Source organism: Cynocephalus volans, chromosome 14 (genome assembly GCF_027409185.1).
Source record: "Cynocephalus volans isolate mCynVol1 chromosome 14, mCynVol1.pri, whole genome shotgun sequence".
Classification (NCBI taxonomy): domain Eukaryota; kingdom Metazoa; phylum Chordata; class Mammalia; order Dermoptera; family Cynocephalidae; genus Cynocephalus; species Cynocephalus volans.
The window spans coordinates 92891027-92914007 of record NC_084473.1 but is presented as its reverse complement, the minus strand read 5'-3'; the positions used below and the strand labels follow the sequence as shown (position 1 = coordinate 92914007).

General features: G+C 37.7%; 1 protein-coding gene across 24 annotated transcripts in view; it reads left to right on the top strand.

Annotated features, from left to right (window-relative positions):
- Positions 1–22706, top strand: part of MAP4K4 (mitogen-activated protein kinase kinase kinase kinase 4) — a 199029-nt gene extending 176323 nt beyond the window's left edge. For 21 of the 24 annotated variants that reach the window (XM_063077962.1, XM_063077968.1, XM_063077961.1 and 18 more), the window contains 9 exons: positions 1362–1479; positions 1806–1976; positions 7919–8062; positions 13542–13676; positions 16115–16215; positions 18501–18650; positions 19186–19345; positions 20159–20298; positions 22018–22706. In XM_063077962.1, coding sequence (XP_062934032.1) covers positions 1362–1479; positions 1806–1976; positions 7919–8062; positions 13542–13676; positions 16115–16215; positions 18501–18650; positions 19186–19345; positions 20159–20298; positions 22018–22101 — 1203 coding nt within the window. In that variant the 3' untranslated portion in view covers positions 22102–22706. Of the gene's footprint in view, positions 1–1361; positions 1480–1805; positions 1977–7918; positions 8063–13541; positions 13677–16114; positions 16216–18500; positions 18675–19185; positions 19346–20158; positions 20299–22017 lie in introns of all 24 variants that reach the window. The other 3 variants (XM_063077966.1, XM_063077972.1, XM_063077984.1) reach the window with 1 other exon arrangement.
- Positions 22707–22981: the final 275 nt, after the last annotated feature.

Here is a 22981-nt window from a genome sequence, read left to right as displayed (position 1 = left end):
CTTTTAATTTAAAATTTCCTGTGGGAAATTCTATGTGCTTGTCGAAGCCTTGGCTGTGTTGCTCGATCAGGGGCAGGCTGGGTGATTGTTTGCTCAAGTTCGGTGACAGAGCCCACCATGAGCAACCCGTACTTAATGAAACGGGTTTGACTTCACAGGAAGCTTGGTTTAAATGCCTCTAACAGTTGAGGGAGGTTGACATGCAGCTTCAGCCAATCTTGTTAATATAAGTACTTAGTTGACTGCCCACTCCTACTTTAGTTCTCTTGTTAGGAAGAATCAGAAAAATCCTCTCCTGAGGAGCAGGAGCAAGTCAGCTGCATCCTGGGTAGGCTTGGCATAGGATTGCCAGCAGCTAGATTGGCTACTGGCTCATGGGACAGGGAGTGGAGCCTGTCATGTGGCAGATGGGTCAGGCAGGGAGCTGAGGAGGGTGTGGGCTTTAAAACATGGTGACTTTCAGGTGTCTATGGAGGGAGTGAAATGGTACAGGACAAAAGCACTTGATTGGACTTGTTCTTTTTTTCTTCCGATATATATATATCCACCTACACTCATATTCCTCTTTAAATTTATAATTTAAACTGTGCTCCATTTTGCTCTAATGTACAGTATTTTACTGTAACCCGTAACTCACTAAAATGGCAATTTTATTTATTTTTCTGTTTTGTTTTTAATTGTCATTACATTTCCACTTAACAATTTGTTTCACTTTCTTTGTGTTTTTTTTGTCTTAAGTTACGCTATTAACCAAACACTAGTGATCCTAAAAGATCAAAGGGTACACCTTAGTTTGTCATTTGCACCTTTCACTAATGAGCCCCTGTGTGGTACGGGATTAATGGTGATGCACCTAAAACAATGGCAGCCAAAGCTTCTGTAGCTTTCTGGCAAGAGGCTTATTTTAAAATAAGTAAAATTAAATTGAGATTTCCCAATATCCAACATAGATTAATTGTACTATTTTGGGTAGGAGAGCAAATTCAGAAATCGGTGAATTGGGACCAAGACATTTCAGACCTCCTTTAGGAATTTTCCTTCTGATCATTTATTTCATTTAAAAAAAAAAAAAAAAAAAGCTAAGAGCTTGAAGTGTAGATTTTATTGGTAGCTTGCAGCATTGCTGTCCTAGGTAAGCGACATCTCTGAAGGAGGTGTGGCTCCTGCAGTGTTCCAAGTGGGGCAACCTGTCAGGGGAGTGCTGGGCCCATGTGGAGGCCCCCTGCAGGGCATTTTTGGGGAGTGATGTAGGAGGGCTTTATATTGGGAAATAGTACAGTATAGAAGTGGATTGAAATGTTTTTTTAATGTTCGTGTTTAAAATGTCATCTGTATTAATAAAATTGAAATTTACATTACAGACTCAGTCCGCTAGTAGCACACTCCAGAAACACAAATCTTCCTCCTCCTTTACACCTTTTATAGACCCCCGATTACTACAGATTTCTCCATCTAGTGGGACAACAGTGACTTCTGTGGGTAAGTACAGTAGCAACAAGAAAGCAGCTGACAGATAGGACTCAGTCATGTTGCATTGCTCTTTCAGATGGCTTAGGCATGGCATGATGGTTGTTCACAGATGCAGGCCTCAGCTAGAGAAACCTCCCATCCCACTTACATTGTCTTATTTGCAATGATCTGCATAGTCGATTTCCTATTTCCATATACATCTCTTACAGCTTTCTTCTCCTTGACAAAGTGTCATTTATGGATATGAATATTTGCTTGAGGAATAGTGGGGGAGGGAGGCGGCAGGCATGGTATGTGTGTGTACAGAAAATAATTTCAAGTGTCCTGTGTTTCAGTGGGATTTTCCTGTGATGGAATGAGACCAGAAGCCATAAGGCAAGATCCTACTCGGAAGGGCTCAGTGGTCAATGTGAACCCAACGAACACTAGGCCACAGAGTGACACCCCAGAGATTCGTAAATACAAGAAGAGGTTTAACTCTGAGATTCTGTGTGCTGCCTTATGGGGTAGGTGTCTTGCTGCTACTCTGACTCTTTCATTTTTATTCTGAAGTGTGGGTTAGTCTTTTAGAGAAGTACTACCTTGAATAGTTGGGGGATTTTGTGAAGGGTTGGTGAGAGACAGGATGGGAGACTTCTGTGATGCCCACCCTCATGCCTCTTGCTATCGGCTCAGTTGTGCATGAATAGAATGGTGTGGTACGTGTGTGTGCTTGCACCTGTTTCTGTAGTCAGATATTGGAGGAGGAGAGTAAAAAGATGGGGCAGAGAGTTGGTCCATACTTATAGGGAGAATGAAGAAGTTCACTCAGATACTTTTCTTTAAATGTTTCCATTCCTCTTTTTCTTGCCCCTTGTGACTTTGGCATAACATCAAATTAAAAGCTGTCTGCAATTGTCCAAGAATCTGCAGAAAGGGACAGTTGAGCTGACTTTACCTGTTGAAGACCTGTGGTGTTTGTGTAGCATCTTCCAAACTTAAGACACGATGGGAGGGTGTTGATGGAATTCTGCCTTCTTGCATTCTGAAGCTTGCCTTTCTGTCTTCCCTGCCCTTTGCCTTCCTCACTCCCAGACAGACCTTGCTCCTCCAGTCCCACACTTTGTTTTTGTTCTTCTCCACCTTGAATCCTGAGGTTGACTCTTTTTACAAGGACCCTGCTTCTACCCAGAACACTCTCTTACTCCCTTGACCGTGCAAGTATGAATGGGCAGAAGACGGGAAATCCATTGGTTTGAGGTCCATAGCACATCTTATTCCTCCCATGTCAACTGCTCTGCATTCCCCACAGAGGCTGTCACTTCCCCCACCCTCACCCACCCTGTGTCCCTTGGGCTCAGCCGCTCTCCTTCCTGACTTTGCAGGGAAGGCAGTAGAGGCTTCCACGAGGGCCTCAGAATGCTCCCAGTTCTGTTGTTGAACAAGGGGCCTGTTATCAGGTAAACTTCACCCTCCCACCTTTTCTTGTTCTCCGCCTTCATGACTTTTTTCTGTCCTTGATTCTCTCCTGCCTCTTTCATAAGCTTCCGCTCAGCCTCTCTCCCAAGGTTTTTAGAAGAGTTGTCTATACCCAGTGCAGACACACTACTCTTTTTTATCCCTAGCAATCTGGATTTCTGTTCTTATCACTAGTGAAAGAGTATTTGAAAGCCCCTAATGATCATATCATAAGGCCTTTTCTTTATTAACCTCCTAAGTAAAGGTAACTAACTCTTTGGGGGATATGGGCATCCCACGAAAGCAGCAGTCACTGCATTGCCGCTGGCACATTGCCGATGCTCAGAAAGTGGCAGTTGCTAGCATTTCAGGGAGTAGAATTTTATAATTTTTGTTCATATTAAAGGCCTTTCATGGGAGTGTTTGTGTCATCAAAAATTAATGTAGTATACTAAGCGTAGTGATAGTGACAAGTATCTCAGTTCTTTCAAAATTGGTGATCCATATTTAGCAGACGAAGTCATTCTTATCCAGAATAGTTACTCTTGGTAGCAGTCTTATTTTATATTCCTCTAATTTTCTGGAAGGTGCTTGGCCCTGTTCTATGTGCTGTTAACTGATGTTTTATTAACCAAAGAGACTTCTAAAATTTTGAAAAACATTTTTTTTCAATTAACGTCTTAAATAGTTCTAAGAAAAATAGAAGGGCATCTCAAGCTGTGTTTTAGAGAATGCAGGGAAACTTTCTATTTTATCATTACGTTAAAAGAATAGATAGGGAGATGTCTTAACATTGAAATATCTTTCTATAAGTCAGTGTATGTGATGGGCTTCTTGGGTAAGGGCACATCAGGATTTCCTCAGCCACTTGTGAACAGCAGTCATCAGTTGCCTTGTAAGTTAATTTAAAAATAAGCCTCTTAAAAACTTTAAAAAGTTAAGACGTTTACTGTAAGAGCTGTAGCCCTATTCTTTTAACATAATGATAAAATAGAAAGTTTCACTACATTCTTTAAAACACAGCTTGAGATGCCCTCCTATTTTTCTTAGAACTATTTAAGAAGTTAATTGGAAAAAAAATGTTTTTCAGAATTTTAGAAGTTTTTTTAGTTAATAAAACATCAGTTAACAGCACATAGAACAGGGCCAAGCACCTTCCAGGAAATTAGAGGAATATAAAATAAGACTGCTACCAAGAGTAACTATTCTGGGTAAGAATCACATCACCTGCTAAAGGAGAAAATTCAGAATACATTATAGATAGCATTATTTTGGAATGGTAAAATTTACACATAGATTAGTTTTTCATGTTTCCTAGGAAATTCTTGTAGCAAGCATTTTTTTGTAATCATCTGACTTTTGTTTTATAGATTGCTACATATTATATTTTTTAATAAGGCAATTTCTCCCTATTTGGAGCCAGGATTATTTTAGCATATCTTTTTGAACATGATTGTTTCCATTCTTATGTTCATAGTGAATTGTCTGCATTTACTATAGTGCTTTGTCTATAACATAATAATTTATCATAGAATTTAAAGGAAATTTTAATCAAGTATTATAGACCTCTCAGCCATTTCTCCTATCAACCCACACAGGATTCCTGTAAACACAATTATAATTCTTAGTACAGCTAATCTGTGAATGATCAGAATGACTGAGGAAGGGGGCCCTAATATAAGTATTGTAAAATTTAATTATATCTAACAGTTGAAAGGTTAAAAAAGTATATTTATAAAAAATTGTAGCATTCCACTCTTTTCATAGGCCCGTAACCTCCAAGGCTGTTACTTTCCAGTGACTGTGTTTGACTGTTAGTAGTCAGTGCTTTGCAAAATTATGCTGTTCTTGGAGATATGTAATGGAGAATTAGAAGATAGGGTGTAAGTGCCAAAATATCTGCAATTCTTGTGCATGTGAAAAGATTTTCCAGCTTTATTTGTTCTTACTTATTCTTTCTCACTATAAAATCTTGAAGTTGGTGTTTGAGTGCTGTTTATTTTTGGAAACCACAAATAATATAAGTATATCTGCCAAGGCTCATATTTTGGGTAGTTATTACCAGATTTTTGATGTAGGCTTTTTTTTTTTTTTTTAATATTAGCTACTTGTTATTGAAGATTGACCAGGAAAATATTGAAATATTATGTAAAATGTAACCTTTGGAATCAGCTCGTTGCCTCCATCAGCAAATATTTGTCTTTTTGGCAAATAACTTTTAAGCTGTTTAGAATTAACTCATCTAGGTATGTGAAGGGAAAACACTAGGAATAATGTCCAAATAAATTCTACCTTGATAGGGATGTAGTCAGGGTAACCTCAAAAACAGAGTAATATGAAAATGAGTGGAGTGTATTGTGTATTTTAAGTATTGATTTTTCTTATACTGATAATAACTTTGTTTTTAATTGGATAGCAATTTTTTCTCTTAGCATTAAGTCACTATCTGATATGTATGATATTTCTATTAAAGAACTTCTCGCTCATGAAAACATAACAGCTTATTGTAAGTTTAAAAAGGGTAAGATCATAAACTCTAACTCAATGCCATGATGTTCCCTGATTTATAGAATACCAGGATCATCCGTAGCTGAGCTATCCATTATGGTAGCTGCTAGCCTCTTGTGGCTGTTTAAATTTAAATGAATTAAAAGAAGAAATTTAGTTCCTCAGTTACACTAGCCACATTTCTTGTGCTCAGTAACCACATGTGGTCATTGGCTAATGGACAGCACAGATAAGGAGCACTTAACCTCAGAGCAGAAAGTTCTATTGGATAGTGCTGGTCTAGATGGTACGTTCTGAAGATGTTAATTATAGATGATAGAATAAGTGTTATGCATTTATAAGCCTTTTTTCTTATGCTGTACATATCATTTTGAGGAGGGTTTACTTACTTTTAAAGATTACTTTACGTGAGAAGCAGGTAGTTAAGTGAGTACTCAGGCTTCCCTTTTCCCTAAAATTCCAGAGGCTTCCTTCACATTTTCTGAAGCTATTTCACAGTATGTCAGACTCTGAGAAACTATCTTAGTAAGATAACACTAGATAGAAAGTGCCTATGATGAGGTGGAGGTGTGTGCACACAGATGCTCTTGTAAACGTGCAGTATTTCCACAAGGGCAAGAGGGAGACTTGCATTGTATGTCAGGCAGCAGATTTCAGTGGGGGGACTTTTATCAGGTCACGCCATCATCAGAAACTGTAGATGTCTGTCCGTAGAATTCATAAGGCTTTCTTTACAGTTTTTATCTTTTCTGAGGACTCCGGGATAGTTCAGAGGACTCAGTGGTAGTTCAGAGCCTGTGGTGCTTCGGCAAATTTCTAACCGACATCCACATCAGCTGCAGTTCTCATTCAAGTTTGGACAGCAGTAATGCTAAGTCCATTTGTAAACTCCAGGTTCCCCACTTTCCCCAAGACCCCAAAAGGTGCCTCCAGTTTCCTCACAAGAATTGCTTGGGTAGATACTGTCCTCCAAATGTTTGGGCAACCCATTCAATATGGAACAGACACAGAGCTGAGAGAGGGTTCTGGGAGGGCTATTCTCTTGTAGACTTCACAATTAGTCATTTTAAATTCTCTGGTGTGGGTGGGTGGGTGTGCATGTGTGCATGCTTTGATCTTTCCTGTCATTCCACCTACCTGAAAATATTGATTGAGCAATTTCTTTGCAAAAGCACAAATACTTTATTCCTTGTCTTGTGAGTTTATTACCTAGTTCAGGGAATCAGTGTAAACATATGTGTGCCCAATTCCCTAAAGGTATAAGGTTATCTGTGGTACTTGTTACAAAGTTGGTTTAGGCAATGAAGGTTCTAGACCAAGGAAACAAGAACATTTGGGGAAATAAATGAATGATATGGTTCAAGGGACAGGGAGTCTTGAGTGCCAGACTGAGGCTTTTGGAACTTTTCCTGTGTGGAGTGTGTAGTTTTTGAAGACACAGCATGACTCAGTGAGTATTTTAGGAAGATTAGGATTAATTTGATGTGCAGTCATGAGAAACTAGAGAGACTATTTTACCTACCTCAGATAAGGTCTCATCCATCAATCATAAGGTTGCCAAAGCCTAAAGTAGGGTGACAGCAGAGGAAAAGGAAAGGAAGGGACAGAGAAGAGGAGGTCTCAACTGGATTTGGTGGCCAGTTTAGCTAGTTTTGCAGAGTGGCTGTGAGAGGGTGGTTGATAGAAGTGACATAAGTCAGGAAGCTGATTTCAGTAGAAATCTGTAGCAGGTGGAAAAGCAGGGAGGTGCAGCAAAGAATTGGGAATTACTGGTTCTTAGAGACTGCTCGAGCATGGGGCAGAGTGTCAGCCAGCCAGCAGAGGAAATGCCCGTTTATGATGCAGAGAAGGGGCATGGAAACCAGGAAGGAGACTTCACACCACAGCAGAAGCAGGAAAACCATGACAGTACCTGGTCAGAGAGCTAGGATGGATCATGTGGGGAGATCACAATATTTTAATTTTCCAAAGAAATGGAGGGACAAGAGAACTGAGTGCAGTTGTTTCTTGAGGATGGTGGAGAATGGTCTTTAAGAAAAGCTCAAACTGTTAAGAATTTGAGGAGAGCTCATTCCAGAAGTTTGCCAATGAACATAAAGATAAAAGAAGCATGAAGAGACCACGGTATCAAATGAAGGTTTATCTGAGCATCTAAGGTGGCGAATTAAATGTAGACTCTGTAAAGCTACAGCGATAGTGGGTTGACAGCATTCTGGGGGAACTGAGGAAGAACTGGAAACTGATGATTGTGAAGGAAATTAAAGGCTTCCTCGTTCTTCCCCTTATATACTTATATTTGAATAAATAGGTTACCATCACTCCTATATGGCAGTGTTTTGCAGATTTGGTTGCTTTAACCTCTGACTGTCTTAAGAGTTTATTTTTCTAGGTGAATTAAGGAAGCTGAACCCTTTTCCAAATAGGTGGTGTTATCCTTTCTGTACAGCCTAGCTATTTGCCAAGCAGAGCATAAAAGTTAGGCCTTTCTGTATCCCTGAAACAGGAGTGAATTTGCTAGTGGGTACAGAGAGTGGCCTGATGCTGCTGGACAGAAGTGGCCAAGGGAAGGTATATCCTCTTATCAACCGAAGACGATTTCAACAAATGGATGTACTCGAGGGCTTGAACGTCTTGGTGACAATATCTGGTAAGCGTTTGTTTAGTAAAGCAGAATATATGACACTGTTTAAAAATATTTTAGCTTTACACACTAAACTTCAGTTAGCTTGTTCTCTGATGTACTGGCTAAATGAGACACGACTACACTATGATTTTATAATCACGTGAGAGGAAGATCTATTCAGATGTGACACATGTGCACACTTGATCTGTGGCTCTTCCAGAGTGCAGTCTTGAGCAGCACACGCCCACCCCCTCTGCCCTTGCTGCTTGTTAGGTGTCATTTGTCTCATCCATTGTATAAATGTGTGTCCACTCCCTTTCACTGGGCTCTTTTGCATGCAAAAGGAACTATTCTTTGCCATTATCACAAAAGTACTATATTGTGTTTTTTATTCTTATGTCAATTACCACTGTAAGTTTCTTTTTTAAAAAAGAGCATTTCTATTAGTATAAATTATCTAATTTATGTTCATTGTACAAAGTAAGAAATGACTGCAGAAAAGAAACTAGGAGAAATAAAAAGTAAAATCATTCAGAGACAAAATCTGTTAACTTTTAAATTTTAAACTGTTTAGGATTTTAACTTCCACTCTTTTAGGTATACATCACACTTAATGTATGCATGTAAGGAAAAAATGTGCATAAAAATAGTTATGCAGTGTTTCAAACATTCAGAGAAACAATAATGAGAGAATAGTCTGTGGTATTGTATGGTCAGTGTCCACTCCTCCAATGGCCCACCAGTGGTAACTGCAGTCCCGAAGTCAGGGTGTATCCCACGTTGCTCCAGTCCATGTAACCTGCTTTTTTCATGACATTAAACGTTCTCCATGGTATCCATTTTATGTGGCTAGGGAATGTTTTCTTACATAGACATATTAAAGTTTATTACTTATTTTCTTTTGTTGCCCTTCAGGTTTATTTCCTTTGTCTCTCTCATGTAAACATTTTTCACAAATATTCTTAACCTTTGGGCATATGTATCATGTTGTATAGGTTGTAATTTCCTAATAATTTGTTATTGCTGGGTCCAAAGGGTATGCAAAATAATGACTTTAAGTAGGTTTTATTTTACCACCAATAACTTTGATTTAGTTATCTACTAGTGCCAGCTTGTTATATTTCCTTATATATAACAAATTTGCTTGTAATTCTTTTACTTTTCAAATATGTTTTCATTTATAATTAAAGAAGTTTGTGGAAATGCAAAAATTCTACCATCTGTTTTTTTACTTAAATGAGAAAATGGCAGTTTTTAAAGTTGGAGCCAAAATAACAAATCTGCAGCTAAAGGAAACTTGATTTTGTGGTCTAGTGAAATGAGAAAGTTCACGGGATCAATAGTCAGCTGCTACAAGTGATTGTTTTTTGGTTTACTTTTCTGTATTCTTTCCTTCTTTAGTGGCTTTTAATGGTTTCCACAGTCAGAAAAGTAATGCACATCCATCATACAAAGCTTCAGAAATAGAAATGACTTAGGATTCTTCCTGAATGTCACCCTCATCTCAGAGATGACTTTTGTTAACATTTTATATTTCCTTCTCTTTTCTGTAAATATGTCTCATGATATGGGAACAAAACACTATAAAACTTATGTGATCTTTTTCTTAACATATATTGGACATTTTCCTACAAAAACGTTCTTATAAAGTAAAAAGGATCATGGTGAAGTATAAGACGTAGGAGGGTACTTCAAAAAGTTCCTGGAAAGATTTGTGTTATCTTTTAATTCTATTTTTCCATGAACTTTTTGAAGTATCCCCATAAACAGAAAGTGCACAGATAAGTATACAGCTCAGTAAACTGTCACAAATAGAATCCATCCATGTAGTCCCCATCCTCCTGCATCCTGGTGAAGAAACAACATTCCCAGCACCCCAGAAGTTCCCCTGTGCTGTCTCCCAGGCACTGCCCCTCAGAGGTAAGCCCTGTCCTGACTTTGAACACCTTAGATTGGTTTTGCCTTCATTGATTTGAATTCAAGTAAATGGTAACATGGTACGAGTTCTGGCAGTGGCAGCTGCTTCTCTCTTTTTATATAGACTTTTTTTCCCTAGAGCAGCTTTAGGTTTACTGAAAAATTGAGCAGAAATACAGTTGCCGTATCCTCCTTCCCTTCCAGTTTCCCATATTATTAACATCATGTGTTAGGGTGGTACATTTGTTCCACTTGATAAACCAGTATTAATATGTTATTATTAACTAAAGTGTAGTTTATATTAGGTTCCATTCTTTGTGTGGTACATTCTGTTGGTTTTGACAAATGTATAATGTGTCTGCCATCACCCTAAAAATCCCTGATTACCCCTACCCCTGAGACCCTGACAACAACTTTTTTACTATCTCCATGGTTTTGCCTTTTCCAGAATGTCATATAGTTGGAATCATATAGTATGTAGCCATGTATGACTGACTCTATGTATGATATAGTATGTAGCCTTATAGACTGGCTTCTTTCCCTTGACAATACCCATTTAAGATTCCTCCATGTCTTTTTGTGACTTGATAAACTTTCATTTTATTGCCGAATGATATTCCATTATATGTATGTACCAGTTTCTTCATTCACCTGTTGAAAGACATCTTGGTTTTTTCCAAGTTTTGGCAATTATAAATAAAGCCACTATATAATCATTGTATGCAGCTTTTTGTGTGGATATAAACTTTCAGCTTATTTATTTAGTAAATACCTAGGAGCATAATTACTGGAACAAATGGTAAGACTACATTTAGCTTAGTAAAAAAAACTGCCAAGCTGTCTTCCACAAGGTGATGTAATTTTGCATTCCCACAAGCAAAGAATGAGAGTTCCTGTCGCTCCACATCCTTGCTAGCATTTGGTGGTGTCAGCGTTTTGGATTTTAGACCTCCTGGTAGGTTCATGTAATGGTATCCCATTGTTGTTTTAATTTGAAATTTCCCAATGATTTATGATGTTGAGCATATTTTCATATGCTTATTTGCCATCTGTATATCTTCTTTGGTGAGGTATTTGCTCACATGTTTAGCTCATTTTGTAATTGGTTTTTTTGTTTTCCTACTGTTGAATTTTTTAAGGGTTCTTTGTATATTTTCGGTACAAATCTTTTATCAGATATATGTTTTGCAATTATTTCTCCCAGTCTGTGGCTTATCTGCTTATTTTCTTTAACAGTGTGTCTCTTGCAGAACAGAAGTTTAAAATTTTAACGAAGTCCAGCTATGTTTTTTATTTCATGGATTGTGCTTTTGGTGTTGTATCTAAAAAGTCATTGCCAAATCTGAGGTCGCATAGATTTTCTCCTACGTTGTATTCCAGAAGCTTTACAGATTTGCATTCCACATATAGGTCTACAGTTTATTTTGATTTGATTTTTGTGAAAATTTAGAAGTCTGTGTATATATTCATTTTCTTTTGCATGTGGATATCTAGTTGTTCTAGCAGCATTTGTTGAAAAGATTGTCCTTTCTCTGTTGAATTGCCTTTGCTCCCTTGTCAAAGATTAGTTTACTGCATTTGTGTGGGTCTCTCTCTGGTCTGTTTTGTTACATTGATCTGTTTGTCTGTTCTTTTGCTAATAACCTCACTGCTCGATTACCGTAGATTTATAGGGAATCTTGAAGTCAGGTACTATCAGTCTTCCAACTTTGTTTTTCTTTTTCAATATTGTGTTGACTGTGTTGAGTCTTTTGCCTCTTTACAAAAACTTTCTAGTCAGTTTATTGATATGCACAAAATAACTTGCGATTTTGATTGGAATTGCATTGATCACATTGGGAAAACTGAGAATATTGAATCTTCCTCTTCGTAAACATGGAATATCTTTCTGTTTATTTAATTCTTTGTTTTCTTTCATCAGTGTTTTGTAGTTTTCAAGTGGATCTTGAAAGGGCTCTTTTGTTAGACTTATACCCATTTTGGTTTTTTAGTGCTAATGTAAATAGCATTGTGTTTTTAATTTTAAATTCTAGCTATTTGTTGCTGGTATATAAGAAAGGGATTGACTTTTATATATTAGGCTTGTGTCCTGCAGCCTCACTATAATTGCTTATTAGTTCCCGGAGTTTTATCGCTTATTCTTTGAGATTTTCTGCCTAGACAATCATGTCTTCTGTGAACAAAGATGGTTTTCTTTCTTTGCTCTCAGTCCTTATAACTTTTATTTATTTGTTTATTTTCTTGTCTTATGCATTAGCTTAGGACACCTAGTATGATGATATTTCATAGGAGTTGTGAGAAGGAACATCTTTCCCTTACTTCCAGTCTTAGGGGGGTATCATTTAGTTTCTCACCATTAAGTATGGTGTTAGCTATAAGTGTTTTGTAGATGTTCATCAAATTGGGGCAATTCCCCTCTATTCCTGCTTTCCTGGGAGTTTTTATCATGACTAAGTGTTGGGTTTTGTTAGATGCTTTTTCTGCATCTGTTGATATGATCATAGAATTTCTCTTCTTTATCTTATTGATGTGAGTGTCTGGCCGCTTTTGCTCAATGGCATTTTGTTATTGCTTGTAGCCATAGTTTGCTCTTCATTCCTATTAATGAGTACATCACAATCAGTTATGCATTCATTCTACTGCTGATGTAGACATTTATGTTGTTTCCCATTTGGGGCTGTTATGAATAATGCTGCTGTGAACATTCCTGTTCATGTATTTGGGGGCTCATACACATTTATTTGTATTAGAGAAATTGTGGGATCGTATGTAGGGTATGCATATGTCCTACTTTAATAGATAATGCCAAACTTTTAAAAATGTTCTGACAGTTTACACTAGCTTATGAAGTTTCTAGTTGCTCCACATCTTGCCTACCTTTGATATTGTCAGTATTCTAGATATTCTGACAGGTGCATGAAATTGTATCTGTTTATGGTTTTAATATGCATTCACTGTTCACTGTGGAAAGCAAGCACTTTTTTTTATGTATCTGTGAGATCACTTCTTTTGTGAAGTTCCTGTTCTGGTGGCTTGCCTAGCTTTTCTATTGGGTTATCTCTCTATTTGAGGCATTATTTCATATTCTTGATGTGAATCCTTTGTCAGCTGTTTAAGTGCCACACATCTCCAATTTGTGACTTGCCTTTCTCTAGATTCCTGCATTGGGTGATTAATGTAACCCTTCTGTGCTTACCTTTCTAATGGTATATAGCAGCTACTCTAGAGGGTTTTGAGAAAGTGGCATAATACATGTAAAAGCATCTTATAATCTCTTTTGGTTGTATTGTGCAGGTTTTTGTATTACTTTGTGGATTATCAATCCTATCCATCCACATAAGTGTGAGTTCATTATTCTTTTAAAGCCTTTCCTTCTAGCCCGAGCCAACACTGGTGATAATTTTGTAGGGTTTCAAAAGTCCACCTGAATAGCCTGAATTGATTTTCTATTAAAACTTTGATACTAAGTGGTTGCTTCGGGGGAAATAATATTTACCATTATAGAAGTTTCTTTTGGTTACTGGTGTTATGAATGGTGATACCTGCTTTTGAATCTGCATGTAACATATATATATTTATTTGATAGGCAAAAAGGATAAGTTACGTGTCTACTATTTGTCCTGGTTAAGAAATAAAATACTTCACAATGATCCAGAAGTTGAGAAGAAGCAGGGATGGACAACTGTAGGGGATTTGGAAGGATGTGTACACTATAAAGTTGGTAAGTTCTAGGAGGGTCCTAAGTGTTTGTTTAATTAGGGTAATTTAAAATCCATTTGTTCTTTGATGCTTATATTAATAAACTTCTTTCTGAAACATATGACTCATTTCTGGTATTCTGTGTCTAAGGCATCTTCTAATCTTAAGGTCTCATCTAGAGGTAGACATTGCCTGTGTGCACCTGTAAGCGTAACATAGTTGTTCCTGCAGCTTGCTCTGTCCTCAGTCTCCCTGACACCATTTATCTTGCGAGAGAGACTTTTCACTTTTCTCTTTTGACAGTCCACTCTCTTCTCCTCTGTAAGATGTGGTGCAAAGTAACCTCTCTCTAAGGAAGCCTTGTCAAATGAAAGCCAGCTGACCTGAACTGCTTGTTTACATGCCAGGCTTATTCTCCATTTAGAAGACTGTGGGTCCTTGGCAATCACTGATAGAACATTTGAGAATTTGACCCAGAGCATTATAGCTTGTCATTTTGAATTAGGTGTACTCTGCAAAGCTACTGTGCTCTTACTAGTAAATGACTGCAGCTGGCCAGTCAGTGTTTTATGGCAACTGTATTGTTTTTTTGGGGGGGGGGGGGGGATGCATGCAGTGATTCTCATGAACAATCTCACAGAAACAAAACCCAAACTAACTTTTTTCCTATTAAAAAAAATCAAAATACTGGTGCTAATGTTGGAAATAAAGGGGAAATAATGGATCTTAGCCAAATAAAAGCTTTATGGGAAAGATGATATTATTCTACTAGAATTTGTAACAGCTGAATGTTGATTTCTGCTTGCATGTTTTCCTTTTTCTGTGTTTACGAAGTATGTACTATAGTCAGTTCCTCTGCTCCCCAGGATATTATAATCCTTGACATTGTCTTGTTTATGAAGTCTGTCTACAACCCTGAGCTCACTGACTAATAATGATTATAGGAGCCACCTCAATATTTGGAATGATTCTAAGTGATACTGGAACGTAGTACTATCTCCTTGGTATAGATTTTGGGATTAGGATTTTCTGTGTTGTGTTTCTGTGAAGTATTTTTATTTGTTGAGGTATAGCTAAAATTATCTAAGGCTAAATTTAATGGAACAGCTTATAACAGCTGAAATGTACGTGATTAGATGATCCTACAGAGGGAGCTAGAGGTAAGCGTGTTAGATTGTATGTACTGACTGGGCTTTTCATCAGCACAAAACTGTCATTCTTACAGAATGAATCACAAGTATTTCCTGGAAGTAAGCATGGGTAATAGCATCTATTCATTATCTTTGTGGTTACCGCCAAGAACAGGGCACTATTTAAATGCATATTTAGATTAATAAAATTAAGTAAACTGTGGAATTTAGTTCCTCAGTGGCACTAGTACATTCTAAATGCCCAGTAGCCACATTTGTCTATTGGCTGTCATATCAGTAGTGCAGACATAAAGCATTTCCATCATCATGGAAAATTCTATTAAACAGCACTGGTTTGGACATCCTCTTATAATCCTTTATTTCTTAATATTAATGCCAGTGATTTATTTGAATAGGACAATATGTGGAATTTAACAAGGAGAGTTATCAAGTTAACAAGTCATCTCTCACACACACAGAAAAAGAATCAAGTAGCAGTGTGAAGTTAGCTTACAAAGGAACCAGTGAATTTGCATGAGACTAGTAAGTCACATGTGGTCAGGGATCCTCAGAGTGGCTGTTTTGATTAACAGAGTTGCTAGGCTGTAAGGGAACTGAAACAGCTATGGAAAGGAAACAGTTTTTGTTGTTTTTTTTAAACATGGTTGAAATGAGATTTATTACTGCACTTCTGGTGCAGAACTTTAAATAGAATCATAGAAATTACTGCCTCTGTAGGTCAGGAAAAGATCTGGAGTGATACTTGGACTTGTGCACAGATATTCCTTTCTATTGATAGAATTCAAGATTCACTGACTATTTTGTTATCACCGTCTGGGTTCCTCTGTCTTTGTGAGGCCCATGCAGGACTTGGGGAAAGCTGCACAGAAGACCTTGACCTCTTTTCTATGCTTCAGGAGTCTCTTGGCTGATTAGTTATGTCATTGTTCTTTTGAAGTAATGTTGAGCCCTCGAGACTTTAGGATGATATGCCTGGCGTTGTCCTTGATTAGAAAATACTTGGTATCTATGAGGGCTATGAACATTAATGACAGTACTCATTGATGGTATCCAGAGTGTTTGAGTTGAGCCCAGTACAGCATCAAAAAAGATGGGAACAGCATGGAACATACATTAAAGAATTGGAAAAGGAAACTGTGTGGCTTGATTTCTGCATTTTTTTTTTCCCACTGGTGGTTTAAACTAATCAATAGAAGGCATATTTATATAGTTTACAGAAGACAACCAAAACAATTTAAAATTCATGTTGGTAGTGACCTGTGCTTCTTGCTTTTTATATTGTTGTTGTTGTTGTGTTTTTTTTCCCCAGTAAAATATGAAAGAATCAAATTTCTGGTAATTGCTTTGAAGAGTTCTGTGGAAGTCTATGCGTGGGCACCCAAGCCATATCACAAATTCATGGCCTTTAAGGTAACAACATCAAGTGCATTTAAAAGTAGTATCAGCCATGCAACTGTGACCAAGAGCCAGGGAATAAGTTTAAAGAGTCTGTATAGTTCAAATTCATAGTATGAAAGCTAATGATAATATGAGCTAGTGTAACATCTAACTTTATCATAAGAGGTCATTTCTAATGTAATAAGCTTAGTTATCTATTTTCTAAGCCCTTGGAGTGTGAAAGGGAGAGAGCTGAATGTTGGGCAGACATTTTGATTGATGTGCCAATATGGTAACACAGGAAAAGACAAAACAACATCACTTCCACTCTCCATTTAAAAAGCAGACCTTCACATTAAGTCATGGATGTGTATCAATATTTAGATGTGTTTTTGATAACAGTTAAGGTGTATCTATTCAACAGAGTACTAGTTAAAAATTAAATTACAGCGCCGGCCGGTGGCTCACTCAGGAGAGTGTGGTGCTGATAACACCAAGGCCATGGGTTGAGATAAAAAAAAAAAAAAAAAAAATTAAATTACAGAGATTCTTAATGATACACATTAAATGGAAAAAGGAAGTTAAAAGTATGTATAATATGATCCCATGTTTGTTTAAGTTAAAAACTGTATATAACATCCAAACTAATATATAAACTCAGATGGTTTTGCCATTTTGCCTGTACACAGTTTTAGGAAAGGAAGTGAAGGGACACTTTGTTTTAAAATTAGGATTGTTTCCATTTGTGACTCTACACATACACATGTAATTGTACTTATAAACTTACCTCACTTCAAGTGGTGGTTAGGTTTCTAAAGAGCTGTGAATAAAACAATTTTTTAAGTAAAATTAGTGGTCTTCAATGTATTTAAGTAAAGTTCTTTAGCAGGTCTCCCCGCAGAAACCCATAGAAAATTAGTTTTCTGTGGGCATTTTAAATACGTCTTTTTGGTAATTTATTCTAGAATGTGTACTAAATACAACTTTATGAAATTCTTAATTGACGTTACTCTGGCATCAAATATTACAAATAACTTTTGCATCACTTCTTATACTAAAGATAAAACCTTAGTCATAGCTCCTGGGGCCATTTTAGTGCAGAGCAAAAAATTAAGAATTTTTCATCCAAAATTCTTATTTTTTATTTAAATTCTTGTTTGCTAATTTTAAAAAATAGTTTGGGTATGGTTTACTGAAAGGATAAGTTTTAGTTACTCAGAAAATTTACGCATTTGTATTGCTTATTGCTTGATTCCCCAGTAAAGCAGGGTAAATGAGCTTACTGTACTTGTTAAAAAAAAAAATAAACCCAAGTATATTGAATAAAGATAATTGATTATAAAATTTCATTAACTTCTGAGATATGGACTTAATATCTTTTATGTCCCAAGTAGCATTCTAATTGCATTTATAAATATTACCTTATTTAAAGCTACAGTCAACCTTCTATATTCATGGATTTATTCAACCAACAATGGATCAAAAGTATTTGAAAAAAAATTACATCTCTACCAAGCACATACAGACTTTTTTTTCTTGTCATTCCCTAAGCAATATAGTATACAACTGTTAACATGGTATTTACATTGTGTTAGGCATTATAAGTAATCTAGAGATGATTTAAAGTATATGGGAGGATGCTATACCATTCTATATCAAGGATTTGGGCATTCTTGTATTTTGGTATCTGGGAGGTCCTAGAAGCAATCCCTCATGGATACCAAGTGATGACTGTATTCTGTTTCATCATCATCCCAGTCTTGTAAGCTGTGGATATTGATATTAATGAAAACCTGCGGCTGTCCGGTATAGCTGGATATAGCTACAGCTATCACAGTATATTACCACCTTTCATCACCTGTCTGTCTGGTCAAAAATTAATTTAAAAGTCTTTGTAGCTCAAATAGTTACTAGGATGGCAATACTGGTAGAATTCTCAGTGTGTGACTCCCTAGCTCCTCTTGCTCTGCTGTCTACATTTGAGAAGTTGAATAGTATACTATAGAAAGTCCAGTTATTTTATTTTATATATTTTTCTGATCAAAACAAACAATAAGACAGTAAGTGACAGAGCAGAATTCTTAGGCTGGACAGGGGAGATTTGGGATAACTCCTGGAAGGAGTGTCTTCCAGATGCTAATTAACAGTCAAAAGCATAATGAAGACTAATTTTATAGCATATTTTTGCCTTCTGGTTGTTGGCAGTGTGGCTCGGTAATTGAATAGCTGAGTACCTTGAGTCTAGCTTCTCTTGTTTGATCTGTTAGACATAAGTTCAGCTTCATCATACTGCTTCTTTCTTGGTTACTTCTTTGTAGTCATTTGGAGAATTGGTACATAAGCCATTACTGGTGGATCTCACTGTGGAGGAAGGCCAGAGGTTGAAAGTGATCTATGGATCCTGTGCTGGATTTCATGCTGTTGATGTGGATTCAGGATCAGTATATGACATTTATCTACCAACACACGTAAGAAAGAACCCACACTCTATGGTTGGTTGACTGGCTTCATTTTGTTTTGACTTTTTTCTATACTCTGCTTAGTGAACTAACACAAGCAGGGATTCTTCATTTCCCCTTGGTGTGGGGGTGAGTATTTAAATGATGTGTCATTTTCAATAGCTCCATGCTCTGAGACCAGTGGAAATCCACTCTCCCCACTCTGTGAAGCCCTTCTGAGAACCTCTTAGCCCCTGCTTTGACTAACATGGGATGGATTTGGGGCAGGTGCTGGCAGGCCAGAACATCCGTGGGGTGGGAGTGATTCTCAAATGGAGCCCACTGTCCAGATATGTTTCAGGGGCCTCAGAAAATATGTCAGTAAAGTATAAAGGTAGATTTGGAGATGTATGTCATGCAAGTGTTCCAAAATATTACCTAATTGCTGTATTTATCACCAGGGATATGGTACTGGTGCATTCACCAAGACAGTCTTACTGAGCACTTTCACAGGGCTGGAAAAAGCCACAAACCTGCTTTTCTGCACTTTGTTCCTCTTTTCTAGATCCAATGTAGCATCAAACCCCATGCGATCATCATCCTCCCCAACACGGATGGGATGGAGCTTCTGGTGTGCTATGAAGATGAGGGGGTTTATGTGAACACATATGGAAGGATCACCAAGGATGTGGTTCTGCAGTGGGGAGAGATGCCCACATCTGTAGGTATGTAGAACTCAGGCAGTGTTTGTGAAAGTGGAGCCTTCTCTAAGACTGCATATATTTATCATACTAATTTTATCTGTGGTTTAAATCTTTTGGTCATTTAGCAGAGTGGTTGGCAATAGATAGTGGAAAGTTCAATTGCAGGCCATGGAAATAGTTATGGTTTGTTTTAGAACAAAATCCAAGTAATTATTTTATATTTGTTAAAACTCAACAATCTCTCATTTAATTTAACTTAAGATATCTGGAGAAAACAGGACAGGTATTTTTTTTGACCAATTTGTGGAAAGTAAAGGGAGACAGAAAGGGAAGCGATTTGCTCTTGGTAGTGGCAGAGCCACAGCCAGACACACAGCCTCATACAGTCTTCTGCTTTGCATTTGAGAATAAGGGCTGATGTTTGAAATTTTCATAGGTTTACATTCATATCCCAAAATTATTTTTGTTTTATTGCAATCAAGTCACATCTATCCATTCATCATTTCTTCTTTGTGCCTTCTCTCATGACTGGATTGATGAAAACATGTGCACTAATAAACTAAACTCAGTGGGTTATTTTTCAAGATAAGCATGTAAGGCCTAAAGGAAATTAATAGATTCAACCATTGATTCAGATTACCACTTCCCAGGATAGACTAGGCAATTACAAAGGCAAAGTTTCTTAAAAACAAAAGTCCTCAAATGCTAGCCATTTATGTAGCGGTGTGTGTTTGTGGGTGTGTGGGTGGGTGGGTTTGACATAAGGACATCTTTTCAAGGCTATTTCCTTGTCTTGAATGATTTGCATTTTTTTTTTTTTTCCCCTCCCCAAAGCATATATTCGATCCAATCAGACAATGGGCTGGGGAGAAAAGGCCATAGAGATCCGATCTGTGGAAACTGGCCACTTGGACGGTGTGTTTATGCACAAAAGGGCTCAAAGACTAAAATTCTTATGTGAACGCAATGACAAGGTAATGGTTACCTTATGGCTTCTTTTTAGTTGCTGCTATCTTTTAGCAGTGGTTTATTTTCCATGTAGTTTGGTGATACATTTCCTTGGAGTTTGGATAGATTCTGAAATAAATTCATCAAGGAACTTTTAGACATCACTTTTAGACATGTTTGTTGGGATTGGAGTGCATTTTGGTTTGTTTTTTATTGTGAGGGGATGGAAGTATTTGTCTCTGTAGAAATCATCATATATTCAGTTTTATGGATTTTTTAAACCCTATTAGGTGACCTGTCTAGGCTGTATTGGTTTGGGGATAGGGAAGTTTAAAGCTGCCAATTTAGTTGGATGGGATTCTTTTATGAGTGGAAGGAACCACCCATGCAGTTGGGTAAGGTAAAGATTCTTCTCCTTTGATGTGTGTCAGAAAGATAACACTTGTTAGTCTGCTTTTTGAGCTGTGAAATAGCTTCCTGGTTTGCACATCAGAAATGCTAACTGGTAAAAATAATTTTGTGCAGAAGCACCACAACTTCTGCACCTCGCTAGGGTGTCACAGCACCTTTCCTTTTCAGAACTGGCCACAACATCCCTATCTGTTCTAGAGGTTACTCTCTCTTGGAGAGTCCCTCCCAAACCAGCCTTGTTGGGGGATAGAGAACCCAGGGTATTGGCCTATCCCAGCCTGCTGTGGGAAGGACATTGAGGGTGGAACTGACCTTTGCCAAGTCCAGCCTTCCCCCATTCTGTCTAGTAGGATAAAGGCATGTCTGACCACCTAAGACAATGCACTGTGGCCTTAGAAACTTGCCTCTTAAGGGCATTTCCACCTCTTGTCTCATATCGAGATATAGTAAACATTTTAGCAACCAGCCTGCAGGCTGACTTCTCAGATTAAACTCACAAATTTGATGTGAGAAAGAAGAGAGCCTCACATCTCTTTGACAGCCGGTCCTGCTGCTGCCCAACCACACACTAAACACAAACAGCACATCACCACCAGGCCACTGTCTCCTGCAGTCCTGCATCTTATTTGCAAATGGGGTTTACAGCTTTTTCCTATATAGTATCTCCCAAATCTGTTAACTTGAAAATCTATACAACTCAGACCTAATCCAGGGTTTTGTCAGCTTTTTGGCTTATGCTTTTTCCTGAATGTATTTAATGTGGGCTTAGCTATAACATTCTTTGGACTTAAGGCTTTTCAATATTTTTATCATGTATGACATCATGTCCCTTAACATTCTTAATAAAAGGCACAAAATAAAGCATATTACTGTACCTTTAGAGTCATATGAAGAAATTAGGACATTTTTTACCTAATTTTTAAAAAGAGAGAAATTAGGTTGCTGAAGAGTCTTTCCTGTTGCTCATTGCATTTTTTCAAATACGTTTATCTTCTAGAAGATGTTAACAGTGGAAGTGGAAAGAAATAGCCCAATTTCAGAAACATCATATTTTTTTCCTTTGAGTTTTCTCAATATGGCAATGTATAAGGAATTACCCAGTTCATAAGCCTTAGTTATTATAAAATAAGCTACAGATTGTCACTTCTTACAAATAATAAATTATCATCCCAGATGTTCTCTTGAAAAGACTCTTTGGGGTCTAAACTTCTGGCATGTGGCAGTGTAGAGTGTTGTAGTGGCTTAAGTTTCCTGGCTGGGGACCACAGGAAGCCCTGCTCCCATGGAAGTTACCCTGTGGCCGTAGTAACCATTCTGTTCTCTTGTTTTTGCAGGTGTTCTTTGCCTCTGTTCGGTCTGGTGGCAGCAGTCAGGTTTATTTCATGACTTTAGGCAGGACTTCTCTTCTGAGCTGGTAGAAGCAGTGTGATCCAGGATTGCTGGCCTCCACAGTCTTCAAGGTCCTGAGAACTTGGAATTCCTTGCAACTGGAGCTCGGAGCTGCACTGGTGCAGCCAGGACAGCTGTGTGTGCAGACCTCACGTGCTGGGTTCTCTCTCTCCCTTCCTTCCTACTCTTCTTTTACTAGTTTATCCCTGTTCTCTTTTTTTCTTTACTCAAAAATAAATCAAGGCTGCAATGCAGCTGGTGCTGTTCAGATTCTATCATCAGGTGCTATAAGTGTTTGGGATTGAGCATCTGACCGGGAAGCAAACACTTTTCCTGCAGCTCCAGAATTCCTCGTCTCTGAATGACTATCTTATGGGTGTCTGAAGGTGGCGACAGTGAACATGCTGCTGTTGGTTTTATTGGCAGTGGGCACAAGGAGGTGAAAAGTGGTGTTATAAGGAGCAGTTTGATGAAGCAGAGAGCAGATTTAATATAGTAACATTAACAATGTATTTAATTGACATTTCTTTTTTTGTAATGTGACAATATGTGGACAAAGAAGAAGGTGCAGGTTTAAGAAGTTAATATTTATAAAATGTGAAAGACACAGTTACTAGGATAACTTTTTTGTGGGTGGGGCTAGGGAGGTGGGATGGGATGGGTTAAAGGGGGTCCCGTTTTGTTTCTTTGGATTTTGGGGGGTCGGGGGGGTGGATCATGGTTAAGAACCTAGTCATTTTTCTGTGTACCAGGTTTTGCCTAAACCATGTGCAAATGATTCTAAAAAAAGGAAAGAAAATGTGTGCATTTTGTTTAATGGCCAGAACTTTGTTGTGTGACAGTATTAGCACTGCCTCAGTTAAGGGTTTAATTTTTGTTTAAACCTAGAAGTGCAACAACAGTTTTACC